Raw genomic sequence first — 22,218 nt, forward strand, 5'->3', positions numbered from 1 at the left:
TGGGGGGAAAAACGTGTTAATTAGTTTTCTCTTCAAATACACCACCTCGACGGCCTCCTCTTCCCCACTTCTATCCCCTGGGTGAAGCCCCAGTTTCCCAGCTACACTTGGCAAGTCTCAGCCTGGCCACTGCTGTCACTGGAAAAGAAAGCGCAGAAAGTTATTTTTGTGCAGCCAGGGATTCCGACACGCGTTGATCGATTCCTGTAGGTCCAGGGGACTGAGGAGGGGCGGGGCCCACAAGTAGTCCCCTGCAGCGGCCTCCGGAGAACCGTGAAGTTCCGGGCCACCGCGCCACCCATGCCACCCTTCTGGCGCCCAGTCCCGGCCCCGGGAGGCTCTGAGAAAGGCCTGCTGAAACCCAAGGTGGAGGCAGCAGGCTGTGGTCAGGCGCACCTCGGCGAGACGGGGGGATCGAGAGCCTCCGGCCCCTCAGACGGAAGGGAAGAGGTCTCTCCAGGTGAGCCCGTCGCCCCGCTTCTTGTCCAGCCACCGGCTGCAGTTAAAGATGGTGGCCACTCCGGTGCTGGTGTTGGTGACTTCCACCTTCTCCACCAGCCAGCCCGAGTAGTAGCCGCTGCTGTCGTGCTCCACCCGCACCTTGCGCAGCTCGCCCAGCTCTAGCGTCTCCAGGAAGAAGCGGTCGGTGCTGCCCCGCTCGAAGAGGTTACGCATTTTCTGCTTCAGCTCCCGCTTGCCCGTGTCCCCGTTGGCCCCGAAGATGGTCACGAAGACATTGGCGTCGGTGCCTGCACCTGGCTCGTAGCCCGTCGTCACAATGACCTCGTACTTGACCGGCACCAGGCTCTGGACCTTGCTGGCAAAGCTTTCGGTCGTCTTGGTGACCTCGAACACCTTGAAGTACTTCCTCTTCCTCTTGAGGGGGATGAGGCAGTCACAGTTGAAGAAGTACCTAGCAGGGACAGAGGAGGCTCAGTGGACACCAGCCAAGGCTCTCACCCTCCCCCCGGGCCCCCTGGGCCATGAATGATCCCTTCTCCAGGTGGCAGGAGATGGGGTTGGAAATGTCTGCATTAAAATATGAGGATGGGGGGGCGCCTGGGTGGCTCAGTCGGTTAAGCGGCCGACTTCGGCTCAGGTCATGATCTCTCAGTCCGTGAGTTCTAGCCCCGCATCGGGCTCTGAGCCTGGAGCCTGCTTCAGATTCTGTGTCTCCCTCTCTCTCACCCTCCCCTGTTCATGCTCTGTCTCTCCCTGTCTCAAAAATAAATAAATGTTAAAAAAAATTTTAAAAAAATATGAGGATGGGGTCTTGTTTGTGTTAGAATCCACGGCGAGAGGCATCTCTACCCTTCCAGTGTCTCCTTGATTCTTTCATTTCCATCCCCCCCCCCCCACTCCACATCAAATCTACCAGCAAATCCCACCTTTAAAATAGGTCCGGAATCAGCCACTTGAAAAAGTATGCAGTATTTCACTATCTGTCCTGCCACTCGTCTGGTCCAAGTCACCACCACCTCCTCCCTCCTAGATCGGCCTCCTAGCTGGTCTCCCTGCTTCTGCTATCTGTGGTCCATTCTTTCCACAGCAGCCAAGTGACCCCGTGGACATGTAAGTCCAAGAATGTAATTCCTCTGTTCAGAACCTTCCAATGGCTTCTTAGATTAAGTAAAAATCACCACCTTACCAAGGGCTGCAAGACCCTATGTGGTTGGACCCTCTGCCTGCCATTTGCCTTTCTGACCGAGCACCTGGCCTTGTCTAACTAAGCTCACTCCGTGCCAACCGTGCTGGTCCCCTTGCTCTTTCAAAGGGAATGATGAATGTTTGTACCTGGTATTCTCACCTTCAGGGACAGCTGCGGGATCCAGGCAAAGCCAAGTGGAAACGTCCCAAATCCCTCACACTGGACTGAGTTAAAGTATGAGTGTGTGTGTGCACGCACGCACGTGTGTGCGTGTGTGAAAACACGTACATGCACGTGCTCATGGTCTGAGGGGTGCAAGGGGTAAGAGAAAATCCTCTACTGAAGCAGCCATAAGCAGAAGCAAGTATAGGGCCAAGAAATGGTCTTGGACCAAAATGTCCCCTCTCTATCCCCACCCTCCACACCCCCAATTTTACCCTCTGGGTAATGGTAGTTAGTCTAATAATTAATTACAAGGGAGGAAGTCAGGAGGCACAGTGGGAAAATGCTGCATGGAGTGCAAGGGGGCCTCGGGTCTACGCCAGCCCTGCCACCTGCTACTCTTGTGACCTTGGGCAAGCCACGTCTCCTACCCAGACCTTGATTTTCCCATTGGCAATGCTAGAGGTTTGTACTGAACAACTGCTATGGTTTCTTCCCACTCCCAACTGCTAATATTTTAACAGCTTTGGAAATAAGCTGTCCTGGCACTGACTGATGACTTCAGGAATGCATCCCTAAAAGGGCGTGCCCAGTGGTGCAAAATCAGACCCCTTTTAGATGAAAATCCATAACCACAAAAAAAGCAGGATTTTCTGCTTGTTTCCTCAGTGCCGACCGGGGCTTTGCACCCTTGCATCTCGTCGGCTCCCATGACAACCCGGAGCTTCAGGCATCATCCTCCCATTTCACAGAAGGGGAAACTAAGTCACTGTCCAAGGTGAGCCAGAGCGGGCCCAGAGCCAGCCTGCCTCGCCACCTGAGGAGACAGCTACGGAAAGACACTGGCAGGAAATCCATATTCTGTTTCGAGATTTCTCTTCCCCCAGTTCATCACTTGATAAATTCGGATTGTTGTTACATACCACACTTTCTCAGAGGGGGATATAACTTCAATCTTTGTTTAGACGTTCTTTAAAAATGTATTTCTTTATGCAAATGCTGACTGATATACATAATTCTCTATAAATGCACAAATCATGTGATCACATGCGTGTTTTTCTAAATACACTCTTCTTCCCCTTTTCGCTTGGCTCTCTCTCCTTTTTCCCTCCTTCCTTTCCACTTCCACATCCCACCTTTACCTCAGATAACCCATGGAACAGTTGCGGGTGTATCTTGCCAGATTTCCTTCCATTTCACCCAACCATGCACAGACCCACACAGACACAGACATATGTGGGATGTCAGTGTTCCCTTTACAAAATGGCATCATATAATATGTGTTTTCCCATATCTTGCTTTTCCCGGGAATCACTCCAAGTCATCTGGTACATATTTAATTCATTATTTTTAATGGCTGAAAAATATTCCCTAGTAGACCCATAAGGAAAACGTTTCTCATACATATAAGATCACCAAGATGTGGGACCCTAGGGCTCCGTGGGGTCATGACTCTAGGTGTGGACCCACTGGAAAGGAGGGTAGGGACATCAGAAAGACTAATGACAAAAGCAAAAAATAACAAATGAAAAATTAAATATATTTGAAAAACATGTAAATAGGATCACACTTCTGTGAACAGCGTTTGTGAGATGTTAGAAAAGTGTCAGAGAGAGCGGGGTCACCAAACACTCATGGTGGCTGTCTCTGATGGGTAGGGCTTTTGGGAAGTTTTACTTAAAAGACGATTTGTATTATTTGAATTTTTATAATGGCTGGGTATTATATATGGTATTGAGATAAAACAATGAAGTTATATTTGGTTAAAAAAAGAAAGAAAGAAAGAAAGAAAGAAAGAAAGAAAGAAAGAAAGAAAGAAAGAAAGGAAAGCCCCTGGGTGTGGCCTTCCATCGAATCCGGAGGATCTCAGCGCAAAGGAGAACCTTAGAAGGTACGGCACACCCTAAGGAAGAGTCACAACTGGAACCGGCTGAAAGATGAAAACTGGAGACTCCTGTGTTTATAAGAGAGTGAGATTAAATTCATTTGTAACTCCTGGAAGTCCGAACGGTACGGTTAATGTGGTGGCTGGAAAGGAACTGTGGACGCATGTATGCCATCCACCAGGAAGGAACCAAGCTCGAGACCTGCACAGGCCGGTGCACTATGACCTCCAAGAGCTCCCTGAGCTGGACCCCTGTCGTCCTTCCCCCGGCGCCAGACTCCAGTGAACATCCAGCTCTCTTCACGGAGGGAGACAGCACAGAGAGGTGACGGGTTACCGCCTGAGGCCACACAGCTGACTTGGTGACAGTTCTAGTATTCGGGGTCTGGACTCTCTGCACCCCTTTCCCTTTGGGCAGAGCCCCCATTCCACCGACATCCCTTCCTCCCCCTCCAGGCCTAGTGACATACTGACAAAAGGCCACCCTCTTTTGAGGGTGTGGGAATGGTGGTTTCTTTCCCTGGATGAGAAATTCTACAACTCGGCCCCAGGACTGTGGGGTAGGAAGCTCCCGGGCTGAGCTTGTATTTCCCCTTCCTTCTGAGACTGGAAGGTGCTTGGTGGTACTGAGATCTTTGGCTCTGTGTCTTTCTTACAGCCACCATGGCTGGTTTAAAGCTAACTCGAGGGAAGACTATTTCTTATTATTGCATAATATTGCACTGTATTATATTGTATTTTCTTGTACCGTTTGGTTTTTTGGGGGGGTGGGGCTTGCAGAGGTGTGGTATCGGTAGCAATACTCGATGTGGTTGGCAGGCAGTGCTGGGTTGCAGAAGGGGTTCTGCCCAGGCTCGACTTGCTGGGTGAGGTGGTAACTCCTCTGGGCCTCTATGTCTCAGCTCTCGTCTCCATCAGTAATCGCTCCAGGCAGCCAGGACCAGAAAGTCTGGCAGGATTTACTGTAACCGGCTGGTTTTTCACTAAAAGAGCAATGGATAACACACATTCTCTCTCTCTCTCTGCCATGACGACGCGGCAAGCCAGGGAGAAAGGCCTCACCAGCACCCAACCATGCTGGTTCCCTGACCTCTGACTTCCAGCCTCCAAAACTGCGAGAAAAAGAGGTCTGCTATTAGAGTCACCCGGTCTGTGGGATTTTGATACGGCAGCCTGAGTTGGTCAAGACAGAAGTTTACAAGTCAGAACCCTTCCTGACCGATTCCCAAAGGGGAAGCTTGGGCATCCCAGGGAGCCTACTGTCACAGGTGGAGCGTGGACAGACACTGCTTTGAGCAACTTGAGCTCCTGAGGCCAGAGAGGGCAGCCGAGGGAGCTGCCCGGGTTGAGCCTGCACCGGTCTGCTGTGCTCACCGTGAAGGCGTCGCCAGGGGCAGGGCCAGCTCGGGGAGCGGGTGGCAGCAGCTCTGGGGGGTGACCCAGCGAGCAGTGGCAGGCTGGCCCCGGGAGCTGCACGTGTCACCTGTCACTCACTCCTCGGGTCTAGCCTCCCAGAGGCAAGCACTGCCCTCGGCTTCCCCTTCCTCCTCTCCCGGTGCCTTCACACTGTTGTTCCTGCCTTCCAGGGCCTCGGGGCTCTTTCTGGCATCCAATGTGGTAACCAAGTGGTTTTAATTAGAAAAACTGATGGCTGTGGACTGTTACCCAGGTAACTAAAACCCTTAATCCTTCAGAAATGCCTGAGTCTCCAGAAGGCCCTGGTGGGGGAAATGCAAAGCTCCTTATCCGGAGTCCTCAGAGGCAGGTGGGCCATGGGATTACTCCAGTTGGGCTCTGATCCCCACTCTGCCCACAAGGATGGCAGGGCTTTCACTGTGCCAGTGGAAGCATCAGGCTTCAAAGCTGTATTTCTTTGTCATCGCACAGTGATGGGAGGGGGAGGGAAGGGAAGCGTCCGCTGTCTGGTCTTGTTTGGCTTACTTCTTCCAAGGAAGCGTCCCTGGATTAAAAGGCTGGAGCCCTCAAATTCATCTGGTCGAGTCCCTGCCTCTGAGGGTAGGCCTATGGCTCAGAAAGCTCCAAAACAGTACGGCTGCCTTTCCCTCCCTATCTTGTAAGTTTCCTTAACAAGGTGGCCTCGAAGGGGACAGCTCCCTGGGTCCTGGTGTCTTGCCCGTGGTCTAGCCCCATCCCTCTGTGCGGAGGGAGCAGCCCTTCCTGGGCGAGGGGTGGAGGCACGGTACATACACGTTGCCGAACTCCATCTCGGTGATGGTGATGGTCTTGACGTGCCAGACCAGCTCTCTCTTGGGGATGAACCGGTCCTCCCTGGCGAGATGGCCCACGCAGAGGGAGGCAATGTCCCCCAAGTAGACGCTGTCAAACTCGAATGTGTCCGTCGTCCCCCTGCAGGACACAAAAGCATGGCCTCTAATAAGAGATGCTGATGTCCACTGTAGGAAGTGAGCCTTTATTGAAAGCCTATTGCATTCCAGGCACTGGTCTAAGGAGGAGGGATAGAATGGCAACCATGACCTGATGTCAGCCCTGCATTCTTGGAGGGGTTCAGTGTCATTCTGGAACAAGACAACCACAGCCTGGTCCCAGCAGGAGGGGGTGGTAACATCACGAAGCAGACAGAGGTGGGAGGAGGGCGAGGCCCTGAGGGTTAGGCTGGGGAGGGTGGTGGGGATTCAGAGAGCACAGCAAAGGGAGGGAGGGAAGAGGTCCCTGAGGTGGACTTGATTTGGCGAAGTCACGGGATGGGGACTGAGGGCAAGGAGGCATCTGTGGGGGGCGTGTTGGCTCGGCTGCAGTTGGGGTCCAGTCAGGGAAGCAGCCATGGAAAAGGTGGGGTGCGGCCATCTGTGGTGGTCTGCAGGTGCCAGTCTAAGGAGCTCATACTTCATCCCGATGCAGAGGGAGTTCAAATGCAAGGTGCAGTGGGTCACAGGAGGGGGAGACTTCTGTAAGCAGTTCTGGGGGAGCGGGGAAATGAAGTGGGCATCTGGGAAGTTCAGGGGTGGCTCTGGTGTGGAGAAGTTGAGGTTTCCCGGCTGTGCCTGTCAACCGGGAGGGGTGAGAAGCACCTTTTCCCGAGACCTGATTTTGATTTTCGTACAAAGCATCTAACAGGCTCTCTCCTCCCTTCCTCCTCCTAAGTAGAACTCAGTCTGTGCTGTCTTACACGGCTCTCTTGCAGACTAGACTGTGAGCTCTGCACGGACTTGGATGGGGTCCGCAATGATTCCTGGTCCTGCCGCACAGCGGGCTCTCTTTAATTAATTAATTACTAATGTTTGCTGTAGCTGTCCATTAACTTTTTAAAACTGAAATATATTTGACACAAACCTGCGTAAATGTAAGGTGTACGATGTGCTACTTTAATATATTGATATATTGTAGTAGGATTGCCACGGTGGTGATATTGGCACCTCTGTCTGGTTACAGAATTATCCTCTCCTTTTAGTGGTTGGAATAATTAAATTCTCCTCTCTTATACTGGCCTCTCTTTGCGTGGCAATCTCCCCCTTTCCCTTTTATAAATCTCCTGTTTCATCCATCCGTAGGAGTTCGCATAGGATTGGCACAAAGTAGGTACTCAATTAAGTGCTTGCAGTTTAGGCCCATTTGCATACTTAGGGCACCCACCAACGGGGTTGATTTGGGGGGTCCCTCTCTTACCCACCCCACCCCCCTCACTCCCCAGTGGGAACCCCCTCTTCCTACTTCCTAAAGGCCCGCTGTCGGGAAGAATTTTCCACGAGAAACTCTTTGGATCGGTTCTTCCTGCCCTCCAGGATGAGCCAGACGTTCTCCCTGGTTTCGCCTCCGTTGCCCGTTTCTATGACGATCTCGTAGGCTGCAGCGGAGAAGGTGGGAGAAGGTCAGCTGGGGGAAGCAGCTTCTCTGTCCTCCATCTGATCTTAGACCACAGCCTGGGGATAGGCTGGAGTCCCCACAAGGAGGCACTACAACAAAAACCTGCCTCAGTCTGGCCACCATAAGCATGTCTTTTATTTATAGAGCAGCCACTCTGCCTGGTGACCATGGAGCCACTGGGAGTGAAACACCAGGAAGCAGGGGGTGGGGAGTTTTTTGGGACAGGTGCTGGGGCCTGGCTCTCAGGAATAGACAGCACCCCCCCACTCCGAGATGCAAAACGGAGATCCTGTGCAAAAAGAGGGCAGAGAGGGAGAAGTGAGGGGGAAGCTACAGGCAGTCCAGACTCCAGGAGAGCCCTGAGCCCTATCCACATGCAGTCAGGTTCTGCCCTGTCTCAAGGCCGAGTCGCACCCAGCACCACCGCACCCCTCCCCTGTGCCTCTTTTGAGCATGTCTGCATTCACTCAGCAACATTTGTTATGTCGGTGCTAAGGGTCAGGATGGGGCTAGACTCGGGGCGGGGGGGGCCTAGAGCTCCACCTGCAGCCCCAGGCACACACTGACTACCACAGGCCACAGATGGGATGTGCTAACCTTGCAACAAAGGATGTGCTAACCTTGCAACAAGGGGCTGAAGTAGCTCCAGGTGAGAGGACAAATGAGCTGCCCATTACCTCTCCCAGCTCTGTCTCCTCGCATTTGCTCTCCCCCTTCCCCCCCCCCCCACTCGGCCCCTCTGTCCCCCTGCTGTCCCTGGAGCCCTGGGGTGACTGTTCCCCTGGAGTGCTTCCAACTTCTCTCACTTTGCTTGTGGAGATCGCCCCACCCACCCTAAGATGGCAACTCGCCTGCCCCCAGCGCCCCCGGGTGGCCTTAAGGGGCTCCATGACATTCTCTTTATCACCTGCTACCTCCTAACATGCTATGTGGTTTGCTGCTTATTTTATTGTTTCCTGTACTCCCCCTCCCACCTGAATGTGAGCTCCAGGGGGGCAGGGGCCTTCGTTTTGCTCACTGATAGATCCCAAGTGCCCAGAACAGTGCCTGGCATGCAGGAACTCAATAAGTATTTGTGGAGTGAATGAATGAATGGTTGGGCCACAGGAAGCTTCAGGAAGGAGGTCGCGTTTGAGCTTGTGCTTGAAGATGGAGCCAGGATTACCGTCTGCGGAAGATGAAAGGAGGTTCTAGGCAGAGGGAGGAGCACAGGCAAAGACTGAGGGGGGAGGGGATGGGAGTTCACGGGACCCAGCTCCCACTCCCAAGGGACCAGGCCAGACTCGGAGCTGGCACACGGGACACAACCAATGTCGGTCAGAGTGTCCCCTGTGCATATGGCTCTTGCCACAGTAAAGGACTCGTTGAGGGGTTGGGACTCTGGATGCACAGGACAGCTCTTTCCGCAGGGCTCTCCCAGGGACGTGATACAGACAAGGGAGACGAGGCGCCGCTGTGTCTGTAGCTCAGTGAATCGCTAGCCCTTCTGCCCTGGCGGCTTCTCTCCAGGACAGTCCGTGCTGCTGAGACGTGTGGAAGCAATCCTGACAAAGAGGCAGGTCACCGACAAGAGGGCAGGAGAGCCACGGACAGCACAGAACTCCTGAAGAAGGTGGGGCTCTGTGGGTCCGTATAGACACCAGCCCAGGAGGCTGGGGCCGACCGATGGCCGAGCCACGGTCAGGTCTCACGCTTTCCCCACAGAGGGCAGGGTGAGTTCTGCAAACCCAATACCCGTGAGTTCAAAGTGGGTCCTGGGCTTTGTTGAGGACGTGGTTTGTCAGCGCCTAGGGGAGGAGGCAGGGGCGCTAGGAACCCACGGGCTCACTAGGTGAACTCAAGTCTGAGATTTGAGAACCAATGCGGATGGAGTGCAAACAGACCATTCTTCCTTGATGGTCCTGGGTTAAGGTACATCAGCAAAGACGTTTAGAGAGATTAGGAACAAATGTTGCCAGGGGCATCTGCGGTCTTTTGAGGAGAAGAAGTTTCAATGAGCGTAGTTCACCTTGCCCTCTTTCCCAGTATTTCATCGACAGCTTGATACAAATGTGGAAGGCGTGATTCTCAACTTTGTGTCTATGTTGCTGGGGGGAAACGGACAGAGGAGCATTAGGGACCTGAAAGAGTGGGGGCAGTGGGGAGCCCAGGCTAGTGGGGATCAGTGTAAGGTCATCCGTGGGGCCAGCACACCCACAGGACAAGCTCAGCTGGAGAGAGGGGCTCAGCAGCCATCGTGTGAGTCACCAGCACTGAGGGGCCGCCAGCAAAGCCACCACAGGCTCTTGGGGCACGAGTGTAGTTCAAGTGGCAAGACAGGAGAGAGGAGAGCAGACCACCCTTGAAATCTTGCTCTGGGCATGGCATCTGCAGAGGGAGATGAGCAAATAGTCGAGGGCCCCCCATCATGTGGGCAGGTGCTGGATAAACAGGTGTTCGTCCCGAGGCAAGGACTGCAGGGGCACATGACGCTGTGGAGTGCCAGCAGGATGGCAGTGGGCTTCCGGAACTTCCTGCTCCAGATCACCTTGCCCACCTCACAGTGTCAGGAGTGTCTTCACTCTAAGGAGCTCCTGCAGTGTGGCTTGCATGGCCAGTCAGAATCTTCCCGTGGGAGACACTCTCCCCTTCCACTGAGGCTGTTAAGAAGGCTGTGGGGCTGGGGCTCCCAGTGGCCGTCTTCCCACGATGCACAGGAAGAAGCAGAGCTGAGACGAAAGGGGAGACGGGGATGTACTGAAATGACTGGAGCCTCTGGAGACAGCCAAGTGGAAACCAGCTCCGCCCGAGCCTTGGAGTTCTGGGAAACAACACGCTTCCTCTCTGCTGGAGCCAGCTTAGGTTTGGGGTTCAGGCACACACAGCCACGAGTCCTGGCCGCTCCTGAAATTTTCTGTTTGACTCCACTGGGACTGCCAAAGAATGGAAGCTTCAAGAACGTGAGTATAAAGATGGATTTTCTAGCATCTTCCAGAGCTGCCCGGTGATGCGGTGAAGTCCCCCACCCCCTGGGGAGCTGGCCATCAAAATGGACTATATTTGGGCTGGAAATGTTGCAGAGAAGGCTGACTGAGCAGCCCTAAAGGTGTCAAGGGAGGGAGAACAGGGAGGGGAAGGGCTGTAAAGAGGGAAGCACCGGTCCTGCTGGAGGACGGCCCAGCGAGACAGATCTATTTTGTCCTCCCAAGGGTGTATGTGTGCACGCGCGTGAGCGTGACCATGTGGGCACATGTGCAAGTGTGCATGCATGTGTGTGTGCACGCATGAGCAGGTAATCCTATTGCCCAGGCCTTACTCTGGATTAATCGCAACAGAATTTGGGAATAGGACCCAGATGTCAGTGTTATTTAAAGGCTGCCAATGGCTTTCAGCTCTGCTGCGCATTGGAGTCATCTGTAGAGGCAGGTGCTTGAAGAGGGCTGGGGGCAGCTTCTGGAGCTGCTAACGGGAGTTGGAGGTGAAGGTAGGGAACAGGGGGCCGAGGCAGGTGGGGCAATCGACCCATCTGGAGTAGCAGCCAGGCCCCAATAAAGACAAGGCAGCCAGCAGTGGTGCAGCGAGCCCCGGTCTAAGAATCAGGTCACCTGGGTTGTACCAGCTGTGAATGGGCCTTAGATGTGTCACTTCGCCTTTCTGGGTTTTTGTTTTCCTTACCCATGGGATAGAGGTGTGAATTTGTACCCTATCTAGCTCACAGGGTGGAAGTAGGACTGCGAGGATGTAATGAGAACAGAGGTGTAGAGTGCGTTGCGCATATGAAGCCGTTTGAGTATGAGAGGCTGTTGTTCTCACATGCTGAGTGCTCAGAGGCGCCCCAGGGGTCACAGACACTGAGAGTCAGTGCCACAAGGGCAGGGTCTTTGTTTTATCCACTGGTGTGTCCCAGAAGTCAGAATAGGCTGTGGCACTTAGTAGGTGCTCAGTAAATCTTTGCCAAATGGTTAAATAAAGGTAGCTGAGGATTGGGATGTTTGGCTCCGGCTGTGTCCGTGGCTCTCCCCAGGATGACCCTCCAGTCTGAGGACACAGGTGTGGCAGTCTGTCCCTCTGTGGACTCCTAGAGGGTGCCCCTCTGCCCTCCACAGCCTCTCAGTAAAGACCAGTCATCCGGGCCGGCTCCCGGGCTCCGTGCCCTTGCCGTCCAATCTCCAGTCTGTGACATCCTTCCGGAACTAACGCAAGTGCCGCCTCCCCTCTGCAATCTCCCTGCCAACTCAACCCTCGCAGGTCTTAGCAGCTGTTTGGCAGGAAATCTGTGAAGGAGACTCAGTGATTATGCTCTGAGCATCACGAATCTCTCCTCCCCTGGACGCCAGTGGCCCGAGGAGCCTCTAGTGCTTATCTTGGCACGTGGGTCAGGGGCTTAAGCATTCCTACTTAAGGTAGGAATTCCTAAGGTAGGAATTCCTTCCTCCTTAAGGAAGGTAAGGGGCTTCAGCGTCTCCCTCTAACGGGATTATGAGGCTCCAAGGAAAAGGACCGCCTCTTCTTCCATCCCCTGAGCAGTGACAGCACACCGAGTCCCAAAGCCTACAGAGCTGCAGAAGGCTACAACAATGAGCGACTCTGTCCCTGACCTCTGGGAGCTTATAGTTGTACAGGGAGACTTACCATGTGCAAAGGTCAACACAAACTGGAGGTCACAAAGGGGTGTGTACCACTCACAGCATCTACAATGAAACTGGGCACCCAGTAATTCCTCAGCTGAGTGTGGTTTACAGAAGCTGGGAGCCCACACTCTGAATTAGGGCAGGAATCCTTGTGCAGTAAGCCTGACAAGGGGGTGCTTGGCCCCTCCTTTGGATGCTCCCTGGGACACGGGGCTCACTACCTCTGAGAGCCGCTAATCTCATCGTTGGGTAGTTTGGGTGGTGTGGCCAACATGGGGGGGGGGCTTTCTACCAGAGATCCGTGCTTCCTTTCATTTCCCCCCACCCCCAGGGGCTGTCCACCTGGGCACTGCATTTCCCTGCATCTAGATGGAGTCAAGTGATTAGTTCTCACCAATAGAAAGTCAATCAATTCTTTAAGAAGGTAGGGGAGTATGCCTACTCCACACTCTTTTCCCTTTTCCAAGAATGTTGAAAATGGCAGAGACACAGATCAAAAGAGCTTGGGTCCCCCAATCACAGCGTGGAAGGTCTCCTGCCAACAACCACACTGTATGGTTTATCGCATGAGTGAGAAATACATTTTGGTTTGTTAAGCCATTGAGATTTGAGGGTTCACCCCTTACTGCAGTTAGTGTTCCCTTAAAAACTAAGGTTAAAAAATCCTTTCTTTACACCGGGCTCTGCCTTTGATAAGGTTTCTTTGAATCTGTTGGACCCAGACGCCGGCATCTGTATTAAAGAAACAACTCCCTAGTCCTGGATGGCCAGCCACTTTAGGGATCAATTTAAACTCTTTCCCTTTAAATATCACCTGAGGAAGGATCAAAGAAAGTGGCCGATGGGGATGCTGGCTCCCCCTGCAAATTCTGTTTCCAGAAGTCTTGATCTGTCAGCTGTGGCCACAGGTACCAATTGTATGGAGCCCATGATATAAAAACAACCCAGAGAAGGCTTCCCACCAAAGTGCCCAGCCTGGCCCTCGGGACAGGGTAAGCCTGTCCCCAGTGTTTTTCCTGCTACCTAATTAATCCCCGTGATTGGGGCTAAGATTTGGTAGCAGTGTCCTGGCTGTTCCAAGTTCACCGAGTAACATTTAGGGTGTTTATTTATGTACCTTCCCAAGACTCTTTCCTTCACTGCACGTCTGATTCCCCTCCAGCTATAAGGGTCTCTCCTTCAGACTTTCCAACACCATTCCCATCCCGTCCTGAGCTACCTCGCATTTAACTCTGAAGCTTCAGCCCAGGAATCACACCTGGGTGCCCACCCCCACCCACCCCGCCACGTACTGGTCTCCTCCAGCTCATCACGGATCTCGTTGTTGGCACAGGCAAAGTCACGGAGTGTCTGCCTGTCACCCTCACTCCTGGAGAGCCAGCAGTCACATTGGAAGCGGAAGGTCTCATCACGTGAGTTGTCCTTCACGTCGATGTAGCTCACGTGCCAGCCAGGAAAGATCCCTGGGGAAGAGACGTGATGGGGATTGGGAGCTGAATGTGCTTTCACCTCTCTGCTACCCCAGCCCACTGGCCGTGTGGCCCCGCACAAGTTCTCTGTCTTCTCTGGGCCTTGGTTTCCTTGTTAACGAAATGAGGAGGTGGGTTAGACGATCTCTGAGGGCTCCTCTAGCCCTGAGCATATAATTCTCTTTGCAAAATCCTTAACCTGGGGTTCATGGGCCCTTGGAGGATTTGCGTATGGGCATGAAGCAGTCTAAGGGCCCTGAGAAATTGTGCTATACATAATTCCACATTCACCAGGGAGAGGGCTCATGGCCTTCGTCAGACTCACAGTGGGGTCACTGACTTCCTGGGAGTTCACTCAGCTGAAGGATGAATCCTATTGCTTCCTGACACCAGTATCCACCTAGTTCATGCCCATTATCCTTTCAGAATCACTGCAGGCATCACTTCCTCTGGGAAGCCTTCCCTGGTATCCCCTGATTGCTCAGGAGGCCTGTATCTGATATCTTCCTTGCTCTTACAGCACCATGCACCTGCCTTGGCCACATCCTGACCACCCTGTGTCATCACTGTTTACATGTGTCTCCTCTCCTGACCATGAGCTTTTGGGGACAGGGACCTGATCTTACTTGTTTTTGTTTCCCTAATGCCTTGCATATCGACTGGCAGGTAGTACCTGCTCAGTGGATGCTGAATGTGTATGTTAGGACTTTGAGGACCTTGGCTGTTTGGTAGTCACAGAATGAATAAGAAGCTGCTATTTCTTCAGGGTATATGTGAAACTTGAAAGGTCTTGGCCTAATATTGAACATACAGCTACTTCTGTTCTGACTGGCAGGGCGTCCTTCAAAAGTGCTCCCCCCAAATCACAGCCGTCAAGTATAAGTCCGTGTGCATTTGCTGTGGCAGCTGCATATTATTTGTACCATGCACCAGTTCAGTTACTCTCCACCCTTCCAAGTCCCTGAGTACTCTGAGAGCCAAAGCACCTGCCACCAGTGGGGGGAAATCCAGTGGTGTGACAGGTTATGGTGATGATACGTGCTGCTCATCGTATGTTCACAAGGCAACCTCACAAGGAAGGCTTGTATATGCTCTACTCTAATGTCTTGCCCTCTAAGGTCACCAGGGGGTGTGGGGACCACCCCAATGTCCTCACCAAAAAGCCAGTCTCTAGGACTGGACACTGCCCACAGCAACATCTGCTGACAGCAACATCTGTAGACCCAAGAGCATTAAGGTCTTACAAGCACAAAGACACAGAAAGATGGCCACACACTTCAGTCACGGGACTTCTGGGGTAGGTGACAGATGTGGAGGCTCTGGGCAGGGCATGCATATTGGCAGTCCTAGGATACTTCAATTCTGGGTTTAAAAAGTACTTCATATATTTTTTTAAATGTGAATCTCAACTGAAGTGGAAAACAATGAGTGCTAAAACAATTATGCTAAAATTTAAAACACTTCTGTTGAGTTAAAAGAGTGGTGAGTTACTTTATCAATAAACTTTTAAAAAAATCTCAATAATCGTTTTACTTTTCTACACTAGGGCCAGTTCCGCCCATAAGGTTATAAATTGGTTGCTTTCTGAGATGATTCCTGATAATATCACGAAACTAATTAAACTGCTTAACAATCCCCAATGTGTTCAGTGTGGAAATGATGTCCATAAGACCTGCTGGAGTAGTTCTTACAGGATTCCAGAGTGGAACAGAGAAAGGGCGAGGCAAGTAAAAAGGAAGGCAGAGAATGAGAAGCCAAAATGTTGGTCCTTTGGAAGGTGTGTGTGTGAGAAAGAGAGAGAGAGAGAGAGAGGCTGATTCTACTATCCAGGCCTTACCCAAATCACCTACAGTAGAATCTCTGGAGTAGGACCCAGGTATCAATAGCCTTTAAAGCTGCCCAGTGATTTCCATGTGTATCCAAGGCTGAGAACTAGCACCTGCACTGCAATCACCTGGAAGGCTTGTGGAAATAGATTACTGAGGCCCCCCTCTCCCAGAGATTCCGATTGACTGGGTTTGTGGTGAGGTCCAAGAATTTCCATCTCTAACTAGTTCCCCAGTCATGCTGATGCTGCTGGTCCCAGAGCCACACCTTGAGAATCACTGGCTTAATGCCATCTCTTCTGACTCCAGGATGATGGTCTTTCTATCATATCACATCATGACAAAATGACCAGTGGGAGTCAATGGGAATTATAAGTGTGTGAGTGTGTGTGTATGCATGAGTGTTGGTGGAGAGGGATGGCATTCATTGGAGAGGTGGGTCATCATGAGATCATTTCTGTTGCTGGAACACACTATTCATCTTGCCTTACACCCCAGGTAGGTTTCACTCCTGAATTTCATCTCCTGGATTCCAAGCAAGGTGGTGACAGAGGAAAGCCGTGGGCTGAAGGGAAGGGTGGATTCTGGGCTGGCTTTAATTCTATCCATGGACAACCAGAGAAGGAATCTTCCTGGCCCATGTCGCCCTGGTGCTCGGTGGCAGGTTGCTTCCCACCCCACTGCACCTCCCTTCACCTTGTCCTCCGAAAGCATGGCATCGCCTCACCCATCCCAAATTCTTTTCTCAAGTTAGAATTCTATGAAAACAAACAAACCGTTCCTTTCATGGTAAATACCACAGTAAAAACTCTAACTCCTTTAAGATGAAGCACACTTCATCCTCAGCTCTTTTTTTCATTGCTGATTTAGTTGTCTTGTTTTGAAAATATTGGATGTGATTGACAGGGATCCTACCACAACTAGCTCCACGAAGAACTTATCAAACATGTAGCTGGGAACAGGTAGCTCTGGGAAGGCTGATATCACATGGTTGGCTTTCACTAGTGAAGACAAACCCACAGTTACAGCTTGGCTAACTGTGTGGCCAGCACTAGCCTGAGAGTGGAGACCCTGGGGATCCACAGCGAGTCATCTGAAACCTATTATGAGCGAGTCTGTTTCTTAAACAGTCTCCTCTTGTAAAGTCATATTTTATTTATTTATTTTTTACAAAAGCATTCTAGCTAGTAAGTGGATAAGAAAGGACAATCAGAAAATCACCATTCGTAATCCTAATTGATCATTACTGGATGAAGCCATTAGATGAAGAGTTACGGGACTGGTGGTGGGGGGGCGGTGGTTGGGGTAACCAGGCTGATAGTCCCTGCACCCACTATTGGATGGGAGAATCAGGAAGAGTAGAGCTGCTGTGGTGTAATGTGAAATACACGATTCCCATTGTAAAGAAGTCCTGATATCACCTATAAAGTATTCTTGCCAAAGAAAGTTGAACCTGAATCCAGGCATGCCTTTAGAGCTGACTTCCAGATTGTATGAAACATGGGGAACAAAGAGGAGGTGACACCATGAAGAAGTAGACAGGCAGGTCCAGAATAGAGACATGCTACAGATCATTGGGCCCACTTCCTTTGACAAGCCAATAGCATAAAAAAAAATAAAGGGAGTCAGCATGCTCTGCATTAACAGATACTAAAGGGAAGTCACAGATAAGGTCCGCAGTGTGTGGACCTTATTTTCATCCAGATTCAAGCAAAATCAAAATACAAAGACATTTTTCATATTAAGGAAATTTGCATACGGAGTGGAAATTGGACGACACAAGGAAGTCACGCTTAAATGTAGTGGCACTGGATTTCATTTTGAAATGTGCATTTTTGGGGCGCCTGAGTGGCTTGGTTGGTTGGTGGCTGATTTCAGCTCAGGTCATGAACTCATGGCTTGTGGGTTCGAGCCCCGCGTCGGGCTCCATGCTGGCGGCTTGGAGCCCGGGGCCTGCTTCGCATTCTATGTCTCCCTCTATGCCCCTCCCCTGCTCATGCTCTGTCTCTTTCCGTCTCTTGGAGACAGAAAAACGTTAAAAAAATAGAAGTGTCCATTTTTGAAAGGGAAACATAGCAACCAAAAAGAAAATAAGAAAGAAAAAGAAAAAGTGAAAAGAGGAAAGCAAGTATGACAAGTCATAACTGTTGAATCTACGTGATGGGTATGTGGAAGTTGATTATACTATTTCCCTCACTTTTGTGCAGGCTTAAATCTTTTCATTAAAAATTGCTGGATAAACAGAAAAGATGGAAAGGTAGAATCAAGGAAAGAGATAACTGCCATACTATTAAGTTAACTAAATGTTTGTAACTTATGTGGTATCTGTTCAGGGATCCACAACTTTTTTTGGTGGAAGGCTCTCAAATGAAATATTTTTGTCCTCATAAATTGCTATGCAAGGGAAGCATAATGTAGCTTGAATATTTTTAAACTAAATATGAAAAAATGTGGCATAGAGAGAGCGCTTAAGGACATATTTAGCTGTCTTGGCTTATATTAACATTTAAGCTTCCATCTATGGAGGAGAAAGTTACTATAAAGAGGAAGCTAGGCACAGAACCTGGACTTCCCTGTACCTCTCCTGACCCTAGTATCCCAACCACTTGGGTTCAGTGAGGATACAGACATCTTCCTTTCCCTGCTTTCAGATCCAAATTCTGGTTGGAGGCGAGGAGGCCCACTTCTCTGCTTTCAAAGGAATGAGGATAATATTGGTGCCTCTGGGTTTCTTTAAGCCCAGGAGCCATTATAGGAAGAAGGCAATCAGATAGTCTTGAGTTACCAAGAGAGGAACCAAGCTTTTTGAAGAGTCTGGCATGTAATAAACCACAGTAAGCAGCAGCCAACAATACAGTAGGACCTGTATGCAGCTGTCCGTGGTGCTGAGGGGCCTCCCTTTTCTTTCAGGGTTTTGACTGTGAGGAAATATGAAATAATTGGCAGTCAAGTTTTGGCATAAAAGAAAAATGCACCAAGAAAAATGAACAAGTCTAGATATGTGCACAGTCAGTGCTGGGGAAAAGGTGGGGAAGCTGGTATTAGAGGACCTAATCATGATCCTGAGATTCATGGCCAGGACTCAATTTTTGAAGTATTAGGCATGGGGAAAACTCTGTTTCCAGAGAAATGTGGGTTTCCTGTGACTGAGGCATGAACAAATCAGAAATGGATCTGAGAGAGTGAAACATGGCTATAAATAAATTCCATTAAAACTACACCAAGTCCCTACTATAGTACAGGCAATGTAATAGGCATTAGGGGAAGAGCAATGAACAAGAAAATGGTGTTAGGAATGAAGCTTGATTTCTAAAATTTGTCCAGAAACATAGGACATTTTCTAACTGATGCAAGTGTAAAAATGGTGACAATCGATAGTTTTTAGTTGCCTGTCACCCTGCAGTAAAAGGTCAACATGCAGCCAGGGGGACGGGAAAGGGCTCAGGTGGAGAGCTGGGGCCTGCCGTCCCCACCACCTCTGACCTTGAGCAGGAGTTACCTTTGTTGTCATGCCAGACCCTCAGCTTGCAGAGGTGGCCCAGGCTCAGCATGTCAGAGAAGTTGAACGTGTCCGTGTTGTTCCGCTCAAACTTGTTCCAATTGGCTGACTGCTTCAGGGCCAGGGTCCCACTGTCCCCATTCTCCCCAAAGATGATGATGAACACATTGGCATCGGTGCCTGCTCCTGGGGTGCAAAGACAGAGGCTCTAGGTGCTAGCCTTTCCAACGCACAGCCCACTTACTCTCCAGGTCTCCATCCTGGCTTCCTCGGAAGCACCAGCGGTGCGGATGGGATGTTTAATGTTGACGAGGCCAAGGGTGAGGTTGGAAAGGGCTGGTTAGTTTCCTGGGACCCTTGGGTCTCCAATTCTATCCTTCGTCCTATCTCTGTACCTTGTAAATGCTGTTGAGCTAACTGGAGTCCTGGTTAGCAAGTATGAGTGGTTTTAGTGCAAGAACTCATTTATTTCTGGGGGAAATGCACCCATACTTAAAAGGTATGCCATGAAGACTGGCTTTGTGGTTTAGAAATACAGACTCTTTCCTGCACAATGTGGGTTCAGAGGGAAATAGGAAAGTTCCTTGCTCTCCATATCTACGCTTGGTTGACAGTCTACACTAGAGCTTCATAGCATCTGCTTAAGCCAAATAGAGGTATTGACCCTAGTTTTAAAAAAAGAGATGCTTCTGGAAGAGGTGGCTCCATGAAAGTTTCCTGACACACACCCCCTATGGTTATTAAGGAACTTATCAACTATTTTCTGAGAACACATCATGAGGAGATGGAGGGTGCAAAACATGTGGACACTTGGAACTTCCACCAAAAGGAGTGAAGGTTCCACTGTCAAGAGCAAGGAGGAAGGGAGGTGCCAACAGATTTACCAGCTATACTAACCCATCACTTGTGCCTGAGATCCTACCAGGAGAGCCTAATTTCTTTGGCTAAATGCTTCTCTGTTGAACATGTAAGCTATTAGGACCAAACAGGCTCATCCCTCACTAGTCATTTATAATCAGTGTGAATGAGTTTGCCATATTCCTCGCAACAGCTCCTGGAGAGCAGGTTTGATATAGAGAAGGGTAGGCGGGAGACACTGCCTCCATAAGAGCGTGTTCCCTCTCAGCTTCAGGCCTTTGCAAACACTAGCATTTTTGCTCGTAAGACCCTTCATCTGGTGTTCCATCTGCCTCAGTGGCTTCTGTCTGTATTTCTGGACTAGACTTTGGTATTGCCTCTGGGAGGCCCTCCATGACCCTTGCCCTTTATCCCCAACCGGGTAAGGCACCCTCTTGTGAGTTCCCCAGCTCCTATGCAGACCTTGGGCAGAGCTTCATGTCACGGCTGTGCTAGAATGTCAGATTCATAAGGGCCCAGGGTCATATCTCCATCCTAAGACCCAAGGCCTAAAGCCAGCACACAGAAGATGGCTGCCAAGCACACAGATGTGGGAAGGAACCCAAGGGCCTCTGAGATGCACAGCATCTGCGTGAGGGGCATGGGACAGCAGTAGGAAGACAGAGGGCCTCTGAGTTAAGCTCCTGCAGAGCTTTCAAAAGTCCTGACCACACTGCCTCATCATGTTCTCCCAGACTGCCTTGGGGGATGGGGGACAGAGCCAATTCAGTAACTGGGAGAACTACTTTGTTCAGACAGACAGTGACATATGGTGGAAAGGACTTGTGTTGACTAACATTTGGAAGGTCATCCAAAGAAAAGTGCCCTGGCCTGGGCCCGAGTTTGAGGAAGGGCAAGGGTAGTGGGATGTGGGACTGGGAGACGGGAGGGCCCCACCGACTCACCCAGGATGTCACTGGTCTTAACTGAGACAGTGTAGGAGGTCCACTCCATCATCTCCTCCCCATCGATGACAGCGCACATTTCACACACCAGGGTCTTCTTGCCCTTCCGCTGGGACAGCCAGTCTCCATAGTAGAACATGGTCAGGTCTCCAGTATTCATGTTCTTCAGTAGGATCTGGGTGAGGGAGCCAGTGTGGGAACACCTGCCCTCACTTCCATCAGCTGCCCACCTGCTAATGCATCCCCCTTGGCTGAACCCCAAAGACCCACGACTCCAGACCTGAGATGAGTTCTTTTGATCTAGACGCTCCAAACAAAGACCCTGCTCTGTATGACTTGCACAGGGTCTGAAGCCCCTACTGTGACCACCTTAGTTTGGAAATGGAGAATTAATCCAAACGTGTTTCTGAGAGGTACCTATCACTGTGCACAAGGAACGTTTGCAGAGCGAATGACAGAAGAACGGACGAACCAAACCACTGTCAGCCATAAACACCTGAAGTCTGCCAGACTGTCCTTGGTGTGGGCACCATATTGTTGGTTCAAGGAAAATCTGTTAATGGCAGAACAGGGACGTAGGGGCCTGAGGGGACTCAAAACAGATAGCTTTTGGTGGATGGGAGAGGAGAAGACTGAGTGGGGGAGAGCAGAGCCCAAGATGGAGAAAGAGGCAGCTACCTAATGTGCGGTCACAGGGGCAACCGAAAGCTTCCTGCCTTCCTGCCTGAAGTGCCCACCATTAAAGCCTCTGCTGCCCCAGTTCCTGCTGGGAGCCTGGCTCGTGTAATAACCCTCTAAAGTGACATCTGCACTTTAACCAGGTCCACTGACAACACAGAAGAGCAGGAAGAAGGGCTGGGCAGAAAGGGTGGAGGGAAGACATTTTACCCTCTCCAGGAACCACTCAGGCCGGCTGCCCAGGCCATCAATTCGGATCCGCATCTTAGTGAATGGAGCGATGTCCAGGATCTCCATGATGAAGGTATCATTCTGCTCCCGCTCAAATCTAGGGGAAGAGAGGAGGGGCATAAAGCGGGGACCTAGCTACCATGAGGGGCTGGGCAGGGGTGAGGAGGGTACAGGAGGCCCTTACTCAGCTCCTATCTCAGCTCCCAGTGACTCCCCAATAGCCTGTCTCTTACACCCCAGATGTGTTCCTGAAAGCCTGGATTAAGTGACTTTGGCTGACAGCAATGGCCCTGCATCAAGAACTATCAGCTCTGGTTCCTAATCTTATTCTTCTAGCCACCTAGAGCAGTCCAAGCTTCTCTCTGGGACTTGGTTTCCTTATCTGTAGTCTGGGGGAAACGACACGGACCCTGCAATCTCACAAAACTGTCAGGAGGACCGAGTGAATGTGAAGTCAGCTTAAAATGTAAAAGGGATTCTATACCTGCAAAGCTTTAAATGATATTCTATGAGTGACGGGGCTGCCCTGAATGGTGGGGCAGGTTAGCCACTGCTCAGCTCTAGA

General features: G+C 50.9%; 1 protein-coding gene across 2 annotated transcripts in view; it reads right to left on the reverse strand.

Moving 5' to 3' along the window:
- Positions 1-22,218, reverse strand: part of LOXHD1 (lipoxygenase homology PLAT domains 1) — a 162,447-nt gene continuing 140,229 nt past the window's right edge. For both annotated transcript variants that reach the window (XM_042910747.1, XM_042910746.1), the window contains 7 exons: positions 21,633-21,750; positions 20,745-20,919; positions 18,943-19,128; positions 13,441-13,611; positions 7,386-7,518; positions 5,904-6,062; positions 1-913 (listed from right to left, as the gene is read on the reverse strand). In XM_042910747.1, coding sequence (XP_042766681.1) covers positions 433-913; positions 5,904-6,062; positions 7,386-7,518; positions 13,441-13,611; positions 18,943-19,128; positions 20,745-20,919; positions 21,633-21,750 — 1,423 coding nt within the window. In that variant the 3' untranslated portion in view covers positions 1-432. The remainder of the gene's footprint in view (positions 914-5,903; positions 6,063-7,385; positions 7,519-13,440; positions 13,612-18,942; positions 19,129-20,744; positions 20,920-21,632; positions 21,751-22,218) is intronic.

Source organism: Panthera leo, chromosome D3 (genome assembly GCF_018350215.1).
Source record: "Panthera leo isolate Ple1 chromosome D3, P.leo_Ple1_pat1.1, whole genome shotgun sequence".
Taxonomy (NCBI): Eukaryota; Metazoa; Chordata; class Mammalia; order Carnivora; family Felidae; genus Panthera; species Panthera leo.